This window comes from Mustelus asterias, chromosome 1, assembly GCF_964213995.1.
Source record: "Mustelus asterias chromosome 1, sMusAst1.hap1.1, whole genome shotgun sequence".
NCBI lineage: Eukaryota > Metazoa > Chordata > Chondrichthyes > Carcharhiniformes > Triakidae > Mustelus > Mustelus asterias.
Window position 1 is genome coordinate 21,046,801 of NC_135801.1, and position 18,446 is coordinate 21,065,246.

General features: G+C 43.2%; 1 protein-coding gene across 1 annotated transcript in view; it reads left to right on the forward strand.

Annotated features, from left to right (window-relative positions):
- Positions 1-18,446, forward strand: part of jade1 (jade family PHD finger 1) — a 135,215-nt gene that overhangs the window by 98,568 nt on the left and 18,201 nt on the right. The window contains exons 9-10 of the mRNA XM_078210312.1: positions 2,024-2,140; positions 9,712-10,221. Coding sequence (XP_078066438.1) covers positions 2,024-2,140; positions 9,712-10,221 — 627 coding nt within the window. The remainder of the gene's footprint in view (positions 1-2,023; positions 2,141-9,711; positions 10,222-18,446) is intronic.

Consider the following 18,446-nt stretch of genomic DNA (forward strand, 5'->3'; position numbering starts at 1 on the left):
AAGGACTTGTCAACAACCTTCTCTCAAAGCGAGCAATGCTCTGTTCAATTTCCTCATATGGTAAAGTTCACTATGTCTTTTAATCTAAACTTTTGTGGCTCACACAGTGAAGCTTGTGCCTATATAGGATCAAGTTATTATAAAGTATTTTGTTAGTAGGGCATGGTCTGATCAAAGGCCTGCTGTTGAGGTCATTCATGATTATAGGGATACGTGAACTTGGAATTGTACAGGAATTTGAATCCATAGTTCCTCAGCAAATTATCTGTCCAGCACACTGGCATGTATTCTTGGTTGGTCAAGTGCTTTCAGCAGTTTCTGGAGAAGGGGCAGTATTTGGAAATGTCTAGTTAAAATGCCACACACATGGTATGTGCAGCAGTAATTTTATTTACCCCGCAGTTATTTTATCTACTCTTGTGTTCATTAATACACCAGACCCCAGGCAACATGTTTCCAGTTTCTACTGTACAGGTGTTACTGGGTAACCATTTCAAGCTTTCAAAAGTGAAACAGGGGCTAAGTCGCTGCCCTGTTTCCCCTCATTTTGCAGAGAAGCACTCAGTCTCCGACCGACACCTCCTGGATGGTACAATGGAGGATTGAAAGTTGTTTCTCTTTCCCCTTTACACTCCGTGGCTGTAGTGGTAACTTCTTGCACTCTGTTAGTGCCGTCTTGCACTACAGCAACTTAGCCTCTCTCATGCTTCGAGGCAGGATGCAGGTCTGAGCATTTGGAGGTATCAATCCCAGCTATCTCACAATCCGGACCGGTCCAAAAAATAGGCTCGGAGCCAGGTAGCCCCTCTGCATCTTGGAAATATTCTTTTTAGTGCATACAGCTTTTTTAAAAACTATAATGTAAGTTTCTTTTTCTGAGATAAACATTTGCGCTCGGGCCAACATTCTAGTATTTGTAAATGCTTCCTTTTGGGTAAAGAACAAACCTGAGTAGGAGCAAGTATTTGCCTTTAAAATCTCTAACCAAATGGTGGCTGCCATGGACACAGTGATACGTTTAGTCTGTTAATAATGTGGAATTTCAGTTGGACTATATTCAGAATTATAGGCTGGAGTCTTCCACTCTGAAGTTGACGTTCAATGGTGGACACAGAAGTGGGAATGATTTCTGTTGTGATGTGGGGTGGCTAACCATGTGTGATCCTAGGCAGTTCAGCTCATTAAATATGCTCCCGCTAGCAGCTTGCCACTTCTCATGGTGGTGTGGCCGGCAGTAAGTCATTGACCCACCATTAGCTCGTGGGGTTGAAGATCCGGGCGCCGTATTTAAAGGGCACCCAGCAGCCTGTGCTACCTACGTCACCTTTACCCTGCCATTGCTGCACCCTGCCGTTCCAACCCGAGCTCTCTTCCGTGGCCACTTTCCATGCAACTTGCACTGCCACCGCCCAGTCTCGAGCGTAGACAGGCACCCCCACAAAGAGCAGCAAATTACTGTTAATCATTGGAAATGTCCACCTCACCAGATGCATGACACTTATGTGCAGTTGTAAAAGAGAATGTTATAATTTTTTTTTGACGATGAACTTAATTCTGGTGAGCTGGCCTTTTAATGAGCATGCGTGTTGTGCTAATAAAAACTGATCGACATTGTTCGTCGGAAAGCTTGACCTGCCTTTAAAGTCCCGAGAACTTAATTCCTAAAGTTCATCCTGCTGTTTTTGACCTCACACCCTCATTAGGTTTACCCGCTCCGCCAGGCTTCCCGATGGAAAGATTCGGTCCAAAGTCAGAGGCTGAAACCAAGATGGACTTTTATTTTCATTTTATCCTCTGGAGATGTGGCCCAGATTTGGGTTTCTTAAATAAATAACACGCTCCTACTATTTTGCTTTCCAATGAAAGAGTGTTAACATTGAGATAAAGTTGGTGTATTCTGTGCCTGTGAATTCACTACATTGCACTTGTGGTCATGCTTACCTGTGACGTTTCTGGGGGCGGGGGGGGGAGTTGTGAAATCAACCTTGTTTGCTTCACAAAACTTTTGCTTGCTTGCTTTTAGGTTAGCATAGGCTGCCCGGAAAAGATGGAGCCTATAACAAAGGTCTCGCATGTCCCTGCCAGCAGATGGGCATTAGTGTGCAGCTTATGTACCGAGAAGACTGGAGCCTGCATTCAGGTTTGGATTGCAATCACACAGTTACTTTCAGAGCAGTTTTTCGAGTATTCCTGTCATGGAACTCCTGAATTAATAAGGGATAAAATCTCATTAAGTGAGGAGAGAATTATTTTGCATCGAGGCCTGAGATAAACAGAAATAATGACGCTGTGTCTTGTAGCTATCCGGTGATATTAGTTTTTGATTTGATTTATTATTGTCACATGTATTGGTATCCAGTGAAAAGTATTGTTTCTTGCGTGCTATACAGATAAAACATACCATTCAGAGTACAGAGGGGAGAAGGAAAGGGGAGGGTGCAGAATATAGTGTTACAGTCAGAGCTAGAGTGCAGAGAAAAATCAGGTTAACATAAGGTAGGTCCATTCAAAAATCTGATGGCAGCAGGGAAGAAGCTGTTCTTGAGTCGGTTGGTAAGTGTCCTCAGACGTTTGTATCTTTTTCCTGACAGAAGAAGGTGGAAAAGAGTATGTGGGGTCCTTGATTATGCTGGCTGCTTTTCTGAGGTAGCAGCAAGTGTAGACGGAGTCAGTGGATGGGAAGCTGGTTTGTGTGATGGACTGGGCTATGTTCACAACCCTTTGTAGTTTTTGGTAAGAGCAGGAGCTATATCAAGCTATAATACAATCGCTGGATCTGTAAACATTGGTGAGAGTCATAGCAGACATGAGAAAATAGCCTCCTAGCCTCCAGAGAAAGTAGAGGCGTTAGTGAGCTCTCTTAACTATAGTGTCAGTGTGGAGGGACCAGGACAGGTTGTTGGTGATCTGGACACCTAGAAACTTGAAACTCTCGACCCTTTCCACTTCACCACCATTGATGTAGACAGGGGCATGTCCTCCACTATGGTTCCTGAAGTCAATGACTATCTCCTTCATTTTACTGACATTGAGGGAGATTATTGTCGTCGCACCAGTTCACCAGATTCCCTATCTCTTTCCTGTACTTTGTCTCGTCATTGTTTGAGATCCGACCCACTACGGTGATGTCATCAGCAAACTTGAAAATGGAGATGGAGCAGAAGTTGGCCACGTAGTCATAAGAGTATAAGGAGTATAGTAAGGGGCTGAGGACACAGCCTTGTGGGGCACTAGTGTTGAGGGGATAATTGAGGAGGTTTCGTTGCCTATCCTTATTGATTGCTGAAAGTTATCAGGGAAGTAAAGGAATTGGTTGACTGAAATCCAGAATAAATGTTTTCTAAACGTTTTATTAAGCTGATTCACATTGTACAGTTAAATTTTCTTCATATTTGAAGAATTAAAAATATTTGAATGAATGCCATCTTGATATGTGCACCCAGACAATGAGTGTTACAAGCCATCACACCCAGACTCAATCTTGTCATTGTTTGTCATTATTATGTCTATTTCCCAGCATTGGACAGTGACTAGGAGGGAACCTGACCTAACCTAGAGTTCTGTTCTGAAGCAAGTGCCCATACTATAGTGCTACTCAGTTTGAGATTGTCTGCAAGCTAAAGATTGAACCTGGGGCATTCCAGGACTGAATGTTTCAGTACCACAGAGCTCTTGATGAAACCCAGAACAAACACTTGTTTGAGGATTGTTACTGGTACTGTCAGTATCCAGTGGGGAAAATATAGCCATTCATATTGATGTGTATAGTTTGATACATGGCAGATTAATCCGTCTAGTTCAATATATCTTCATAGAAGTGAAACTGACTATTCGGCCTAAACAATCCATGCTGAGATTTATGCTTCATCTTTCCTCATCCAGCTATATCAGCATAACCATCTATTCCCTTCTCCCCTCATCTGCCTATCTGGGTTCCCCTGAAATGTATCTGTGCAATTGGCCTCACCTTCAACCTGGTGGCCGCAAGTTCCACTTTCTCACCACTCTTGGGGAAAATAAATTTCTTCACAGTTCCCTATTGGTCACATTCTCATATTGATGGCTTTCAGTTACGCTCTTCTTTACAGCTGGCAACACTCTTGTCTAAGGGTGGCGCAACGGTTACCACTGCTGCCTCACAACACCGGGAATCCGGGTTCGATTCCAGCCTTGGGTGACTGTGTGTGTGGAGTCTGCACATTCTCCCTATGTCTGCGTGGGTTTCCTCCGGGTGCTCTGGTTTCCTCTCAGAGTCTGTAGATGTGCAGGTTAGGTAGTTGGCCATGCTAAATTGCCCCTTAGTGTCAGGGGGATTAGCAGGGTAAATATGATGGGTTACGGGGATAGGACCTGGGTAGAATTGTTGTTGGTGCAGGCTCGATGAGCTGAATGGCCTCTTTCTCCACTGTCGGGATTCTATGATTCTAATCTATCAAAATAGGTTTAAAGACCTTCATTAGATCATCCTCAGCGTCATCCCATCAGGAGAAATGTGATCTAGCTTGTTCATCCTTTCCTGATGGGCATAACCTCACAGATGTTATGTGCTATGGTCATTTTGTGCTCTTCCCAGTGTCTTCATGTCTTTTTTCTAATTCACTAACCCAGAACTGCACACAGCCCTCCCAAGTGTGGTCTAACCAAGGTTTGGTACATTTATAGTATAATTTCTCCACCTTTTCTATTCTGTTCCTCTCGAAATAAACTCTAGTGTTTGCTTTTGTAATGGCTTTATTGACCTGCGTTGCAAAGTTTAATGACTTGTGTTTGTAGTCCCAGATCTCTTTCCTCCATGGCCCTATTTGCATTCTATTTTTCAAGTGACCTGCTTATTTTTCTTTTCAAACTGTAGTACCTCATTTCACTTATGTAGATTTGCTAAATAAATGCTCATCCTGCAAGTTTATTTACGTTGTCTTGTAGTTTGTTGCGAGTTGTTTGCAAATTTAGAAATTGTGCTATTCCTTCCAAAGTCTGAATCATCAATATAAATTGTGAGCAAATGTGGATCTAAGCACTGAACTGGTAGGACTCCACTTCCCTGATTTCTCTCTTGCAGAAAACTATTTATCCATTCTACTCTTTGTCCCCTGACTTCATAAGCTCTGTCCTAATTCAGCAATCTATTATGTGGTATCTTATCAACAGTTTTAAGGAAATTTAGACATATCACATCTACTCTTATTGTCCTTGTCAACTCTCTCTGTTAACTCTTCAAAGAATTCAGTCAGTTTGGCTATGCAAGCTTTTCCCTTTTGAAATCCAAGTTGAATATTCACTATTATATTTTTGGTTCCTAAATGTTTTTCTCCTTTTGTTGGGGATTTCATTATTTTTCCACTGTCTTTTGTTACCTGAATATGTTTTTCTCCCTTTTAAAATTTCTGTATAATATTAGTTACCTGCCAGTCCTATGGCACTACTGCTTTCTCTAACGAATTATTAAGTGCAAAAGTGTTTCTCTCTGAAGGCATTTTTCCCAGGCTTTAATGTTTCCCATTTGTTTCCCAGTAATTTTTCCCCATTTCATTTTTGCCAAGTTCTATTCTCAGCCCCTCAATATCATTTTCTTTCTGAATTATTGCCCTGTCTTTTATGATGTTTATGTCCTTCTCAATTAGTAACCTAAATTGTATAATAATATGATCACTATTGCCTAGATACTCCCCCACTTTTACTTCCCCTACCTGCTCTGGTTTGCATGCCGCTCTAGATCCAGGTGGAAAACTTTTTATAGCAGGGAATAGAGGATCAATAGATAAATCAGAAAGATAGAACACAGGTCAGGGCCTTTGGATCAAACTGCTCTCCTTCATTCCGCAGTACAGTGCACTATTGATTGGAGTCAGTTATTACTGTTCAGTCACATTTTAAGTCACTATCTTGTTTGGCCATTTTCCCTTAACAGAAAATACTACTTGCGATTTATGACTGGTCCTGTCACTACAGCTGCATACACAAAACAATCTTAATTAACACCCATCTGGCGGGCAAAGGTTAACTCAATACTCATTTTTATACAGGCCTGGTTTGCTACTCCAGCAGCTAGAGGAAGATAATGGTTCAGATTTGAAACACTTAAAAATGTAATAAAATGCTCCTTTTGTTTTACTGTCCAATAAAGCAATGTTGATTTTGAGATAAAGCCAATGCGTTCGGCTGCTGGGTCTCTGTTGTTTGTAGGGCAAAGCTGCCTTCTGTGCTCTTCCTATATGGGTTGATAACATTTTTAAATTGTCACAGGCTTGGGTCTTCCAATAGTTTGCATTCCAAATATTCCCGCAAAACATGATTATTTACTTAAAAATGCTTTGACTTTGTTTTCTGCGCTGACCTATGCGTATGCAGCCAGATTAATAATAGATCTAAACTAAGTTAAAGTCTGGTGAATTAATCATAGAATCTCTACAGTGCAGAAAGAGGCCATTTCGCCCATCAAGTCTGTACTGATCTTACGCAGGCCCACAATTCCTCATCCTTTCCCCGTATTCCAATGCATTTACCATGGCTAATCCATCTAACCTTTGGCCACTAAGGAGCAATTGGAAGTATTGAATGTCAATATAACTCTGCACAGGCCTTTTGTGGTGAGCACCTTACAATTTAAAAGGGAGGATGGAAGTATTTTCGGTCTGCTTTAAGGGTTCCTTGCAAAGTGAGGTTGGGCAGTTTTGAGACAGTTCCCAACAGCGCAGAATTTCCCCATCGTCAACAGTAGCTGACAATCACAGAGAGAGAGAGACCACAGTTTGAAAATGGTAGCAGCAGGAATAAAGTTCATACTGGTGCTGTGGTATAGCGTTCTGAGGCCGGGGACTGACACACTTTAGAGGCAGATTTTTCTTTTTGGTTGTTGTATATTTATTTTTATAAATTCATCCCCCCCTAGGGCGGCATGGTGGCACAGTGGTTAGCACTTCTGCCTCACGGCGCCAGGGTCCTGGGTTCAATTCCCGGCTTGGGTCGCTGTCTGAGTGGAATCTGCATGTTGTTTGCATGGGTTTCCTCCGGGTGCTCTGGTTTCCTCCCACAGTCTGAAAGATGTGCTGATTAGGTGTATTGGCCATGCTAAATTCTCCCTCAGTGTACCCACACAGGTATGTGGCGACTAGGGGATTTTCACAGTAACTTAATTGCAGAGTTACTTGTGACTCTAATAAATAAACTAAACTTCAAACATTTAACTGTACACAGTGTTGTCTTCTTCTTCAGCGAAGGTCAAACAATCAGCTTCCTGACACACAGTTCATCCTATTAATCAAGTTACTCCAGCGCTTTTATGATTGCTTCATTGGCTTCTGTCTTAGATTAGAGGAAACTTTCATCTGCATCTGGCTCCTGTCACCTGAGGGTGCTTGGTGCTGACACCAATTGCCTTAAATGGAAAGAGGTCTAGTCTCCAACCTTAACATTCTTCATGCTTCTGTAAAAAAGATACAGAAGGGAGGTAGCCACGCTTACTTCTTCTGATATTCAGTAAAGAATATTAAATAATCACAGCATTTTTGGATGACTTGTTAGTTTATCTGGCGATTAGCTGAACTGGGAAAATTAGAAAGCTTCCTGATCATTGGTGTTGGTTATTCTCTGGGAAGTCTCTAGGCAGTATAATTGGCTTCAGGGCCTCTTGGCTAGAGAGAAGTATCATAGACTCCCTACAGTGCAGAAGCAGGCCATTCAGCCCATTGAGTCTGCACCCACCCTAACCCAGGCTTACCCCATAACCCCACATATTTACCCCACTAATCCCCCTAACCTATATCTTAGGACACTAAGGGGCAAATTTAGCATGGTCAATCAACCTCACCTGCACATCTTTGGATTGTGGGAGGAAACCGGAGCACCCGGAGGAAACCCACGCATGACACGAGGAGAATGTGCTGACTCCGCACAGATAGTCACCCGAGGCTGGAATTGAACTCGGGTCCCTGGCGCTGTGAGGCAGCAGTGCTAACCACTGTGCCACCTTGAATAAACCAAGGCAGTTCCTGCATGTTATCATCATTGATCAATGCTTGCTGGAGTGCGGATGTATGAGCAGCAGTAAGGACAAGATCAGAATTCGGTTTCTTTGTACTCACCCTACCCCTACCACAATTGAAAAGCTTGTCAAAACTCACTGCCTAGCATCCTAGGGGTGTAGCATGGATACTTGGATGACACATTGCTGCTGGACTGCAGTCTCATCCCATGCTTGTGGAAGCAGACCATCGGATTTAGTCAACATTGCGAAGAGGAGGGGAGTGGAGAGAACTGTTGGCGGCAGAAGCGATGATGATGAAAATGTTTTTGAAGGAAGTAACAAATGCTTCAGTCTCTGGCTGACAAAAAATGTTTGTAGCTGGCAAGAGGGAGGTGGAATTAGTTAAGTTGTTTAGTCAAGAAGTAGAACATAGGTCTGCATGTCATTTCTGTTGTAGAGTTACTAATAAATGGTTACAACTCCATTTGTTGCTTTATGGATATCACTGCAATGGAAGGAGGGTGCATTTAAGTGTTACAAACAAGGAGTAGACTGCTCAAATTACATTGGTCAACATATGTAGCAGTTTCAGCATCCATAATAGTCTGAGAGTATGAGCAAGTTTGGCAGTTCTTTTTGTTGGGGATGGGTATGAGAAAGGTATGGACAAAGAGAATTTAAAAAATCATACAGCGCAGAAGGAGGCCATTTGGCTCATTGTGCCTATGCCAGCTCTTTGAGACAGCTTTCTAACTGGTCCAATTCCCTATTTTGTCCCATTGTGTTTATCGATTTAGAAGATTGCTTTTGAATCTGTTGCCACCATTCTTTCAGGCAGTGTTTTTCTGGTAACAACAACTTGCTGCCTGTTTTTCCTGCTCATCCCCCTTTTCTCTCTTTAACCAATTAATCTTAAGTCTGTGATTTCTGGCTACTGATCCACCGGCTAGTGGAAACAGTTTCTCCTTATTTGCTTAATCAAGACCCCTCATTATTTTGGCCATTTCTGTTAAATCTCTCCATAACCATTTATTTTCTAAGGAGAATAATCCCAACTTCTCCAGTCTTTTCTTATAGCTGAAGTTCCTCAGCCCTTGTGCCATTTTCCGCTGCACCCTTTTCAAGGTCTTGACATTCTGCCTAAACTGAGTTGCCCTGAATTGGACAGAACATTCCAGATTAACCAGTCATTTATAAAGGTTTAGCATAATATCCTTGCTTGTTGCACTCTCGTGCCTCTGTCCATAAAGCCAAGGATCCCATATCCTCGTCACAAACTTTGCAACTTGTCCTCCATCTTTCAAAGGTTTCTTGGGTTGATCCAGTTCCCTGACATTTTTAATGTGTTCTTGGAAGGTGAGCGCCACTGGCAAGGCCACCATTCTATAGCCCATCCCTAATTGCCCTCAAGAAGGTGGTAGAGAGTTGTCTTCTTGAACCACGGCAGTGATGTGGCGTAGGCATACCTGTCAGGAAGGGAGTTCCAGGATTTTGACACAGGGCAATGAAGAAGCAGCAACATAGTTTCAAATCAGGATGGTGTATGGCTTTAGGGCGTTTGTTTTCACGTGCACAATGGCAGGTAATAAGTTGCGAACAGGTTTATATTGAGGTTCACTGGGCATTTCCTTATATATCAGTAGAAGGTAAATGCTTCAAAGGAACAGGCGCTGTAGTGTGCTCCGCATGACCAGCTGAAATATACCCTCTCCTTTTGTAACTGGATTTTTGTTTAAATATGTTTGCAGTGTTCAGTGAAGAACTGCCGCACGGCCTTCCACGTGACTTGTGCATTTGATCGCAATTTGGAAATGAAGACCATCCTCGCAGAGAACGATGAGGTGAAGTTTAAATCTTACTGTCCAAAGCACAGCAGCAAGGAACCCGATGAAGGAAACAAAAGCTATTCCACTGTGGAGGTGCATGAGAAAGCTGCCATCGTGGAGAGCGCCCTGGACAGCATGGACCAGAGCCAGGAGGAGGCTCAGAGGATCAGCCTCCGCAAACAGAAACTCCAGCAACTCGAGGATGAATTTTATAACTTTGTCAGCATCTCGGAGGTGTCGCAGCATTTGAAGCTGGCCGAAGAGCTTGTGGATTATGTTTATCAGTACTGGAAAGGGAAAAGGAAGAGCAATTTCAACAAGCCCCTCTTCACTCCCAAAAAGGACGAGGAGGACAATCTGGCAAAGCAGGAACAGGATGTCCTCTTCAGAAGGCTGCAGCTTTTCACGCACCTCCGGCAGGACCTAGAGAGGGTGAGTGCTGTTGCTTGGAGCTGCAATTCTGCAATTTAATAACATTCATGCTGTAAATTTCCACACTCTCTTTTTGTAGGAAAGATATTGTAATTCTGAATGTTTTTTTTAAGCAAAATTTAAATGTTTTTACTGAGCTGATTTTATTCAATATGTCTTTTTTAAAAACAAAAACTCTCCCATTGCAAAATCTCCTCCATCTGGATGGTGCATGTCTTCATGACCGCTACATCTGTGATCCTGTCCCAACACTGAGACTGCCTACAGTTAGAAGAGAGGTGGTAGGTGGTCAATTTCCCCCCTCCCCCCTCGTAAATTACTGCAGCGGTGTTGATAATTCACCCAGCGATCCACCTAAGAACCGCCTACATTAAGATAAATGGTAGGGTGCTGAGAACTGACAGAGGCGCATGTCCGCGGGATGCTGAAGGTGGCCGGACAGGTAGGTAAGGTGGTCAAGAGGGCATGTGGAATATCTTTAGCCTTCATTAGTCGAGGCATAAAAGATGAGAGCTGGGAGGAACTTTTAAAAAGCACTAGTTGGGCAACCGCTAGAGCACTGCTGCAGTTCTGTTCACCACACCACAGAGGGTACAGAGAAGATTTATGAAGACCTTGCCTGGATTAGAGAATTTTAATTATGAGGAAAGGTTGAATGGGCTAGGGTTGTTTATTTTGGAACACAGGAGGCTAAGTGGAGACCTAATTTCAGTGTACAAAATTATGAGGGGTGGAGATAGAGTGGATTCGAAAACCCTATTCCCTTTGGTTGAGGGGTGCACAACCAGGGGGCATGGAATTAGGGTAGGAGGTTCCGAAGGGATTTGAAGGGAAAGCTTTACACTCAAAAGGTGTTGGGATAACATATGTAAAGGCCAGTGGAAAGTGAGATAATGCTGGGCAGCTAATTGTGGGCTGGCATGGAAATAATGGATCGAATGGCCTCCTTCCGTGATTCTATTAATTCACCAGTTGAGCACAATGCAAGAATGTTTACAGATTTTGTGTTGTAACGTGCCATCTTGCCCAGGTCCGGGATTGAATTCTGCTGTGGCGAGCAGAAAAGAACTTTAAACTCCCTGTTCTCGTTTTAATTTCATAGATTTTTGACTGCAAGGAAAGGTAAAGTTGCTATCGCTCTGAAGTCAGTTTATTTTTGCCACAGTGTCAAGGCCGTTTGGGTTCTGGATTTTTGTAATGTCTGGTGATAGCCATCTCTGCAGATTTGAGTCTTGCTGTTGGCTGCCAAAGTGCTGTGGGTCAGATGTGTAGCAAGATTTGTCATCATCTTGACTTCCTTGAAAGGGATGCTCTGCCACAAACAGCGTTAACTTGATTCTATCAAGTCGTCCAAGCAAGAATTATGTAATTCTTGTTGAAATGCAAAGGAAAATCCTGAAACTTCTAGAGTGTTGAGCTCACATACGACCTCCTTGCTTTTACCACAAGCACGGCTTTCATCCGCTCAAGTGAAGACACCCTAGTGGAGTCGGGAGGGGGTAAAGAGTCTACAAAGTGTCTTCTTGCTGTTGGAGGATATGTGAAGAATGTTCATGTGAGTTCTTGTTTATGTGGATGACAGAAGGATTAGAGAGCTTAATGATGGGAGGATTTTACCTTTCAAGATTAGCTGGAGCCAAGGGCCAACTAATGACATGTGCAGAGTGTTTTTCTTTATTGATATACGGGTATTCAGCGAGTTCTACTTTCATATTTTCATCATGTATTCTTTGCCTTGTTTGACATTGAGAGCAGGGAGGGCTGGGCATGTACCCTTCACTTGCTCCCACCTAACCACCAGTGTTTCATTAACAGATGTTCTGACAGTGCCTGAGTTTGACTCCCCACATACATATTCTCCTTCCCCTGACTTGATTGAGTTTATTGCAAAACCACCACCACTACCACCACCTCCCCACATCCCCGCCCCCCCCCCCCACTCCTCCCCCAACCCTGGCTCAGCACTTCCTTGCATGGCTTAACTCAGACAGAGGAATTGAACAAAGTGGATTCAGAGTTGCATTCGTCACTGCTCCATATCACTAGCACCCAGTCTTGTCACGCCACAGAGAATGTTCTGGATTTTATGAAGAACTGGTTTGCGTGGGAGTTTCGTGAAGATAAATGGCATGAGAGTTACAAATATGCCATCTTTTGGCATGTTTGCTTCGCCGCAAGTGTTACGTGTCGCGTAGTTTTGCAAGGAGCTCTAAATTCATCAAGCCATTTGTTCTATTCCCTTGAAAACCACACGTGAGGAAGATCTAGCTTCCCTTTTTTTGTTCTTTTCCCTCTTTGAGAGGCTTTGGTTATTATCTCGCTAAATTAGGTGAACAAAAAGGATTTTACAGTGTTTTGATTAAAATTGGCTTCAAATACACTTTACTTAAAATGGCACATTACTATTTTCCAAGAATGTCTGTCACCAGCAAAAATGTTTCCTTGGAACAAGGCCAAAGCTGATTAAGTGTAGAAAAAATATATAGGAACTATGAACAGAAAAATGTACCGTTTGTTCACTAAAACAATACAGAAAGTCATTGAGCACAAAGGGAGTATTTAACCTCAATATAAACACACCCTACACCTCTCCAACAGATTAAACAAGAGGTTGAGCTATCACCTGGGTAGGTTTTTTTGTGTTGAGAATTTTCTAATGGGGATAACCTTGCATCTTTTGTTTATGGAAAATGAAGCCAGGCATTGTTTTAAGAGTAGCCATATTCTAGATATTTGCCCAAAGAGCCTAAAATCAAATGGGTGGCACAGTGGTGAGCACTGCTGCCTCACAGCGCCAAGGACCTGGTTCAAATCCTCCCACAGTCCAAAAATGTGCAGGTTAGGTTGATTGGCCATGCTAAATTGCCCCTTGGTGTTAGGGAGGGATTAAGCGAGGTAAATACATGGGGTTAAGGGGATAAGGCCAGGACGGGATTGTTGATGGTGCAGACTCGATGGGCCGAATGGGATTCTGTAGCGATTCTATGAAAATATGGAGCATGGCAACGCTCTTTACTGTGTAAAGTTACAGCTTCTAGCCCTGAATCTCTCTGACTTTGATGGGGGATCAGTAGAATCCCTGGAAATATGGCAGAAATTCACCTTTGCGCTGCTTCACTGGGCCTGGGGAAACTGGAAATCCCCCTATGGAAGTTCTATCCATCAATCTCTGAACCACACAACCCAACAAATCTCGGGCTTCATTCCAGTTCCCTGCCGAAATTTGCTGGCTCAGCAGCACTGCCGGATTAAAGACAGGAAAACCAATCAGGATCCCTACTTCTAGTTGCTATCTCATAGCCCCTACTGGAAATACATGTATATCTGTAATGAACCAGCACAGAATTTGGCTTGGTTGTGATATCCTCTGCTACAATATTCGTTGGCCAAGATCATTGCCACTTGGACGATGTGTTGGAAGTTGTCTGTTGCCTTTGGAAATTTTCCTCACCAAGGAGTCAACTGATGTACAGTTAGTATTGATGTAAGTTTTTGCGAGTAATATTAGTGAAGAAAAGAACAACAAGGACAACTACAGCTGATCCTTAGGATTCTACAGGGAGAATTAGAGCAAATCAGCTACATGATGAGGAAAGCTTAATTAATGAATGTTCTGGTGACACCTTTTATTTACTGTGGGGAGTACCACAAAAAGCTTTCTTTGAGCTTTGCGTGTTTCTCTGTCTTTCATGTTTAGAGGTGCTGAGTGAATTCTGTCGCTGTTCCTCCCTCAATGAATATATCAGCTAAGCTTGAGGGTGACACGGTTGCACAGTGGTTAGCACTGCTGCCTCACAGCTCCAGTGAGCCGGGTTCGATTCCAGCCTTGGGTGACTGTGCGGAGTTTGCACATTCTCCCATGTCTGTGTGGGCTTCCTCCAGGTGCTCCGGTTTCCTCCCACAGTCCAAAGATGTGCAGGTTAGGTGGATTGGTCATGCTAAATTGTCCTTTAGTGTCAGGTGCATTAGCAGGGTAAATACGTGGGGTTACAGGGATAGGCCTGGGTAGGATTGTTGTCAGTCAGGCTCGACGGGCCAAGTGACTTCCTCCTGTAGGGATTCTAGGATTCTATGAACCACTGGCTGTTTGTGGGATCTTGTGTGCAGTGTTGGCTGCGTCACTTTCTCACACAGAAACAGGAGCAGACCATTCAAGCCCTCGAGCCTGTTCTATTATTCATTGAGATCATGGCTGACTAACTTCACTTACCTGCTTTTTCTCAATATCCTTTAGCTAACAGAAAAAAAATCTGTTTTAATCTAACATCAGCTGCCGTTTGGCAGAAGAGAATTCCAAACTTCTACCCATTCTCTGTGTGCAGAATTGTTTCCTAATTGCACTCCTGAAATGTCTGGTTCTAAGTCTTTGACTCTGTCCGGCTCCTCCTAGGTTCCCGATCAATGAAAATTGTTTCTCAAAATCCACCCTATCTGTTCCCTTCAAAACTTGAAACTTAACCTTTTTACATTCCTGGGAAAGCAATGATGGTTTGTGTAATTTCCCCTCGTAACTTGACTCCTGGTACCATGCTGGTAAATCTATATTGCATTCCCTCCAAGGCCAATGTATTTGTGCAAGCTACCACTTCATGCTGTTAATACACAGGGTGGTCAATACATAATTCCGGCTACCGTCTTAAACCATTAAAACTATTCCTTAATTCTACTTATAAAGTCTCCACTGCCCACATATCTCTTCTCATATTCTCTCTTATAGAAGCTATTTCATTCTTAATCATTGAGGTTGCCCCTCCCCTTCGAGAATTTTCCCTATCTCGTACTGCAACTTAAAGAGTAATTGATTCTTTGTGAAGCACTTTGGGATGTCCTGGGGATGTAAAAGGGCACCACATGGTGTAGGTTCTTCTTTTCTTTAACCTTCATTCCAGTGAACCAAACGCCGGATTTTGGTATATACAATGTTGCATCATTCTTCTTCTCTGGGCTGCCCAGCTTTGGGCCTCCCATAAGATATAGGAGCAGAATTAGGCCATCCAGCCCATCGAGTCTGCTCCGCCATTCAATCATGGTTGATATTTTTCTCATCCCCACTCTCCTGCCTTTTCCCCATAACCCCTGATCCCCTTATTAATCAAGAACCTATCTATCTCTGTCTTAAAGACACTCAGTGACCTGGCCTCCTGCAACAAAGAGTTCCATAGATTCACCACTTACTGGTTAAAGAAATTCCTCCTCATCTCTGTTTTAAAGGATCGTCCCTTTAGCCTGAGGTTGTGCCCTCTGGTTCTAGTTTTTCCTACTAGTGGAAACATCCTTTCCACATCCACTCTATCTAGGCCTTACAGTATCTTGTAAGTTTCAGTAACATCCCCCTCATCCTTCTAAACTCCAACGAGTACAGACCCAGAGTGCTCAACTGTTCCTCATACGACAAGCTGTTCATTCCAGGGATCATTCTTGTGAACCTCCTCTGGACCCTTTCCAAGGCCAGCACATCCTTCCTTAGATATGGGGCCCAAAACTGCTCACAATACTCCAAATGGAGTCTGACCAGAGCTTTATACAGCCTCAGAAGTACATCCCTGCTCTTGTATTCTAGCCCTCTCCACTTGAATGCTAACATTGCATTTGCCTTCCTAACTGCTAACTGAACCTGCATGTTAACTTTGAGAGAATCTTACAGAAGGAGTCCCAAGTCCCTAAGTGTTTCTGATTTCCTCAGCATTTCCCCATTTAGAAAATAGTCTATGCCTTCATTCCTCCTTCCAAAGTGCATAACCTCACACTTTTCCACATTGTATTCCATTTGCCACTTCTTTGCCCACTCTCCTAACCTGTCCAAGTCCTTCTGCAGCCCCCCTGCTTCCTCAATACTACCTGTCCCTCTACATATTTTTGTATCAACTGCAAATTAGCAACAGTGCCTTCAGTTCCTTCTTCCAAATCGTTAATGTATATTGTGAAAAGTTGTGGTCCCAGCACCGACCCCCTGAGGCACACCACTAGTCACCGGCTGCCATCCTGAAAAAGACCCCTTTACCCCCACTCTCTGCCTTCTGCCAGTCAGCCAATCCTCTATCCATGCCAGGATCTTACCCTTAACACCATGGGCACTTAACTTATTTAACAGTCTCCTATGCGCCACCTTGTCAAAAGCCTTCTAGAAATCTAAATAAATCACGTCTACTGGTTCTCCTTTATCTAACTTCCTTGTTACCTCCTCAAAGAACTCTAACAGATTTGTCAGACATGACCTCCCCTTGATGAAGCTGTGCTGACTCAGTCCTATTTTATCATGCACTTCCAAGTACTCTGCGATCTCATCTTAAATAATGGACTCTAAAATCTTGCCAATAACTGAAATCAGATTAACCGGCCTATTGTTTCCCGTCTGCTGCCTCCCTCCCTCCTTAAACAGCGGTGTTACATTAGCTACTTTCTAGTCCTCTGGGACCCTCCCTGCCTCCAGTGATTGCCGAAAGATCACTACCAATGTCTCCACAATTTCCTCAGCTATCTCTTTTAGAACCCTGGGGTATATTCCATCCGGTCCAGGTGACTTATCCACCTTCAGACCTTTCAGTTTCCCCAGAACCTTCTCTTTAGTGATGGCCGCTACACTGACCTGTGCCCCCTGATTCTCCTGGAGCTCTGGCATCCCACAAGTGTCTTCCACCGTGAAGATTGATGCAAGGTAATTATTCAGTTCCTCTGCCATTCCTTTGTTTCCTATTATTACTTCTCCAGCCTCATTTTCCAGTTGTCCAGTGTCTATTTCTGCCTCTCTCTTCCCTTTTATATATTGAAAAAAACTCTTCCTATCTTCTTTTATATTACTAGCTAGCTTCCACTCATATTTCATCTTCTCCCCCCTTATTGCTTTTTTAGTTGTCCTCTGCTCACTTTTAAAGGCTTCCCAATAATCCTCGCCACTTTATATGCTTTTTCTTTTGCTTTTATGTTGTCCTTGATTTCCCTTGTCATCCATGGATACCTCGTCCTCCCCTTAGCATGTTTCCTCCTCCTTGGGATGAATTTCTGTTGTGCCTCCCGAATAACCTCCAAAAACTCCTGCCATTGCTGTTCCACGGTCTTCCCTGCTCGGCTCCCTTTCCAATCAACTCTGGCCAGCTCCTCCCTCATGTCTTTGTAGTTACCTTTATTTAATTGTAATACCTTTACATCTGATTCCAGCTTCTCCATCTCAAACTGCAGGGTAAATTCTATCATTTTGTGGTCACTGCTCCCTAAGGGTTCCTTCACCTTAAGTTCCCTAATCAAGTCTGCCTCATTACACAAAACCAAATCCAGAATTGCCTGTTCCCTAGCAGGCTCTGTCACAAGCTGCTCCAAAAAACCATCTCTTAGACATTCCACAAATTCCTTTTCTTGGGATCCATTACCTACCTGATTTTCCCAGTCCACCTGCATATTGAAGTCCCCCATGATTATTGTAAAATTGCCTTTTTTATCTCCTGATTTATCTCCTGTATACGGCTCCCATCAGGGTCTTTTTATCCTTGTGATTCCTCAACTCTACACACAGAGATTCTATGCCTTCTGATCCTATATCGTAGAATCAGAAGGCATATCAAACCATAGAAAATTACAGCTCAGAAACAGGCCTTTTGGCCCTTCTTGTTTGTGCCGACCTATTTTTTGCCTAGTCCTTTCGATTTAACTTCATTCCTTACTAACAATGCAACCCTGCCCCTTTTGCCTATCTGCCTGCCCTTTTGATAGGACACATATCCTTGGATATTTAGATTCCAGCCCTGATCCCCTTGCAGCCACATCTCTGTGATGCCCACAATATCGTACCAGCCAATTTCAATGTACGCAACAAGCTAATTTACCTTGTTCCGTATACTGCGTGCGTTTAGGTACAACACCCTCAGTCCTGCATTGACCACCTCCCATCTCATACTTGTCACCTTTATTGCACTGCCTGAGGTTAGATTCCTGCCACCTATATTCTCTGCTCTATTATGTGGTCTTGAAACTTTACTAAACTCTCCCGAGCCCTCGGCTCCCTGTCTCCACCTGTAAGTTTCCCCAAAGCTCCAGGATTAATTTGACACTGGCAATTTCACAGGTTTCTCAATTTAGTTGTTTAATCATCAAAAGAAGGGAATAGGGCAAAAATTATACAAGTTGAGGATATATATTATCAATAACTATTTAAGACTGAGGTAGATAGATTCTTGATTGGTAAAGGGATCAAACGTTACAGGGAAAAACTGAAAGAAAAGTTGAGAAACTTG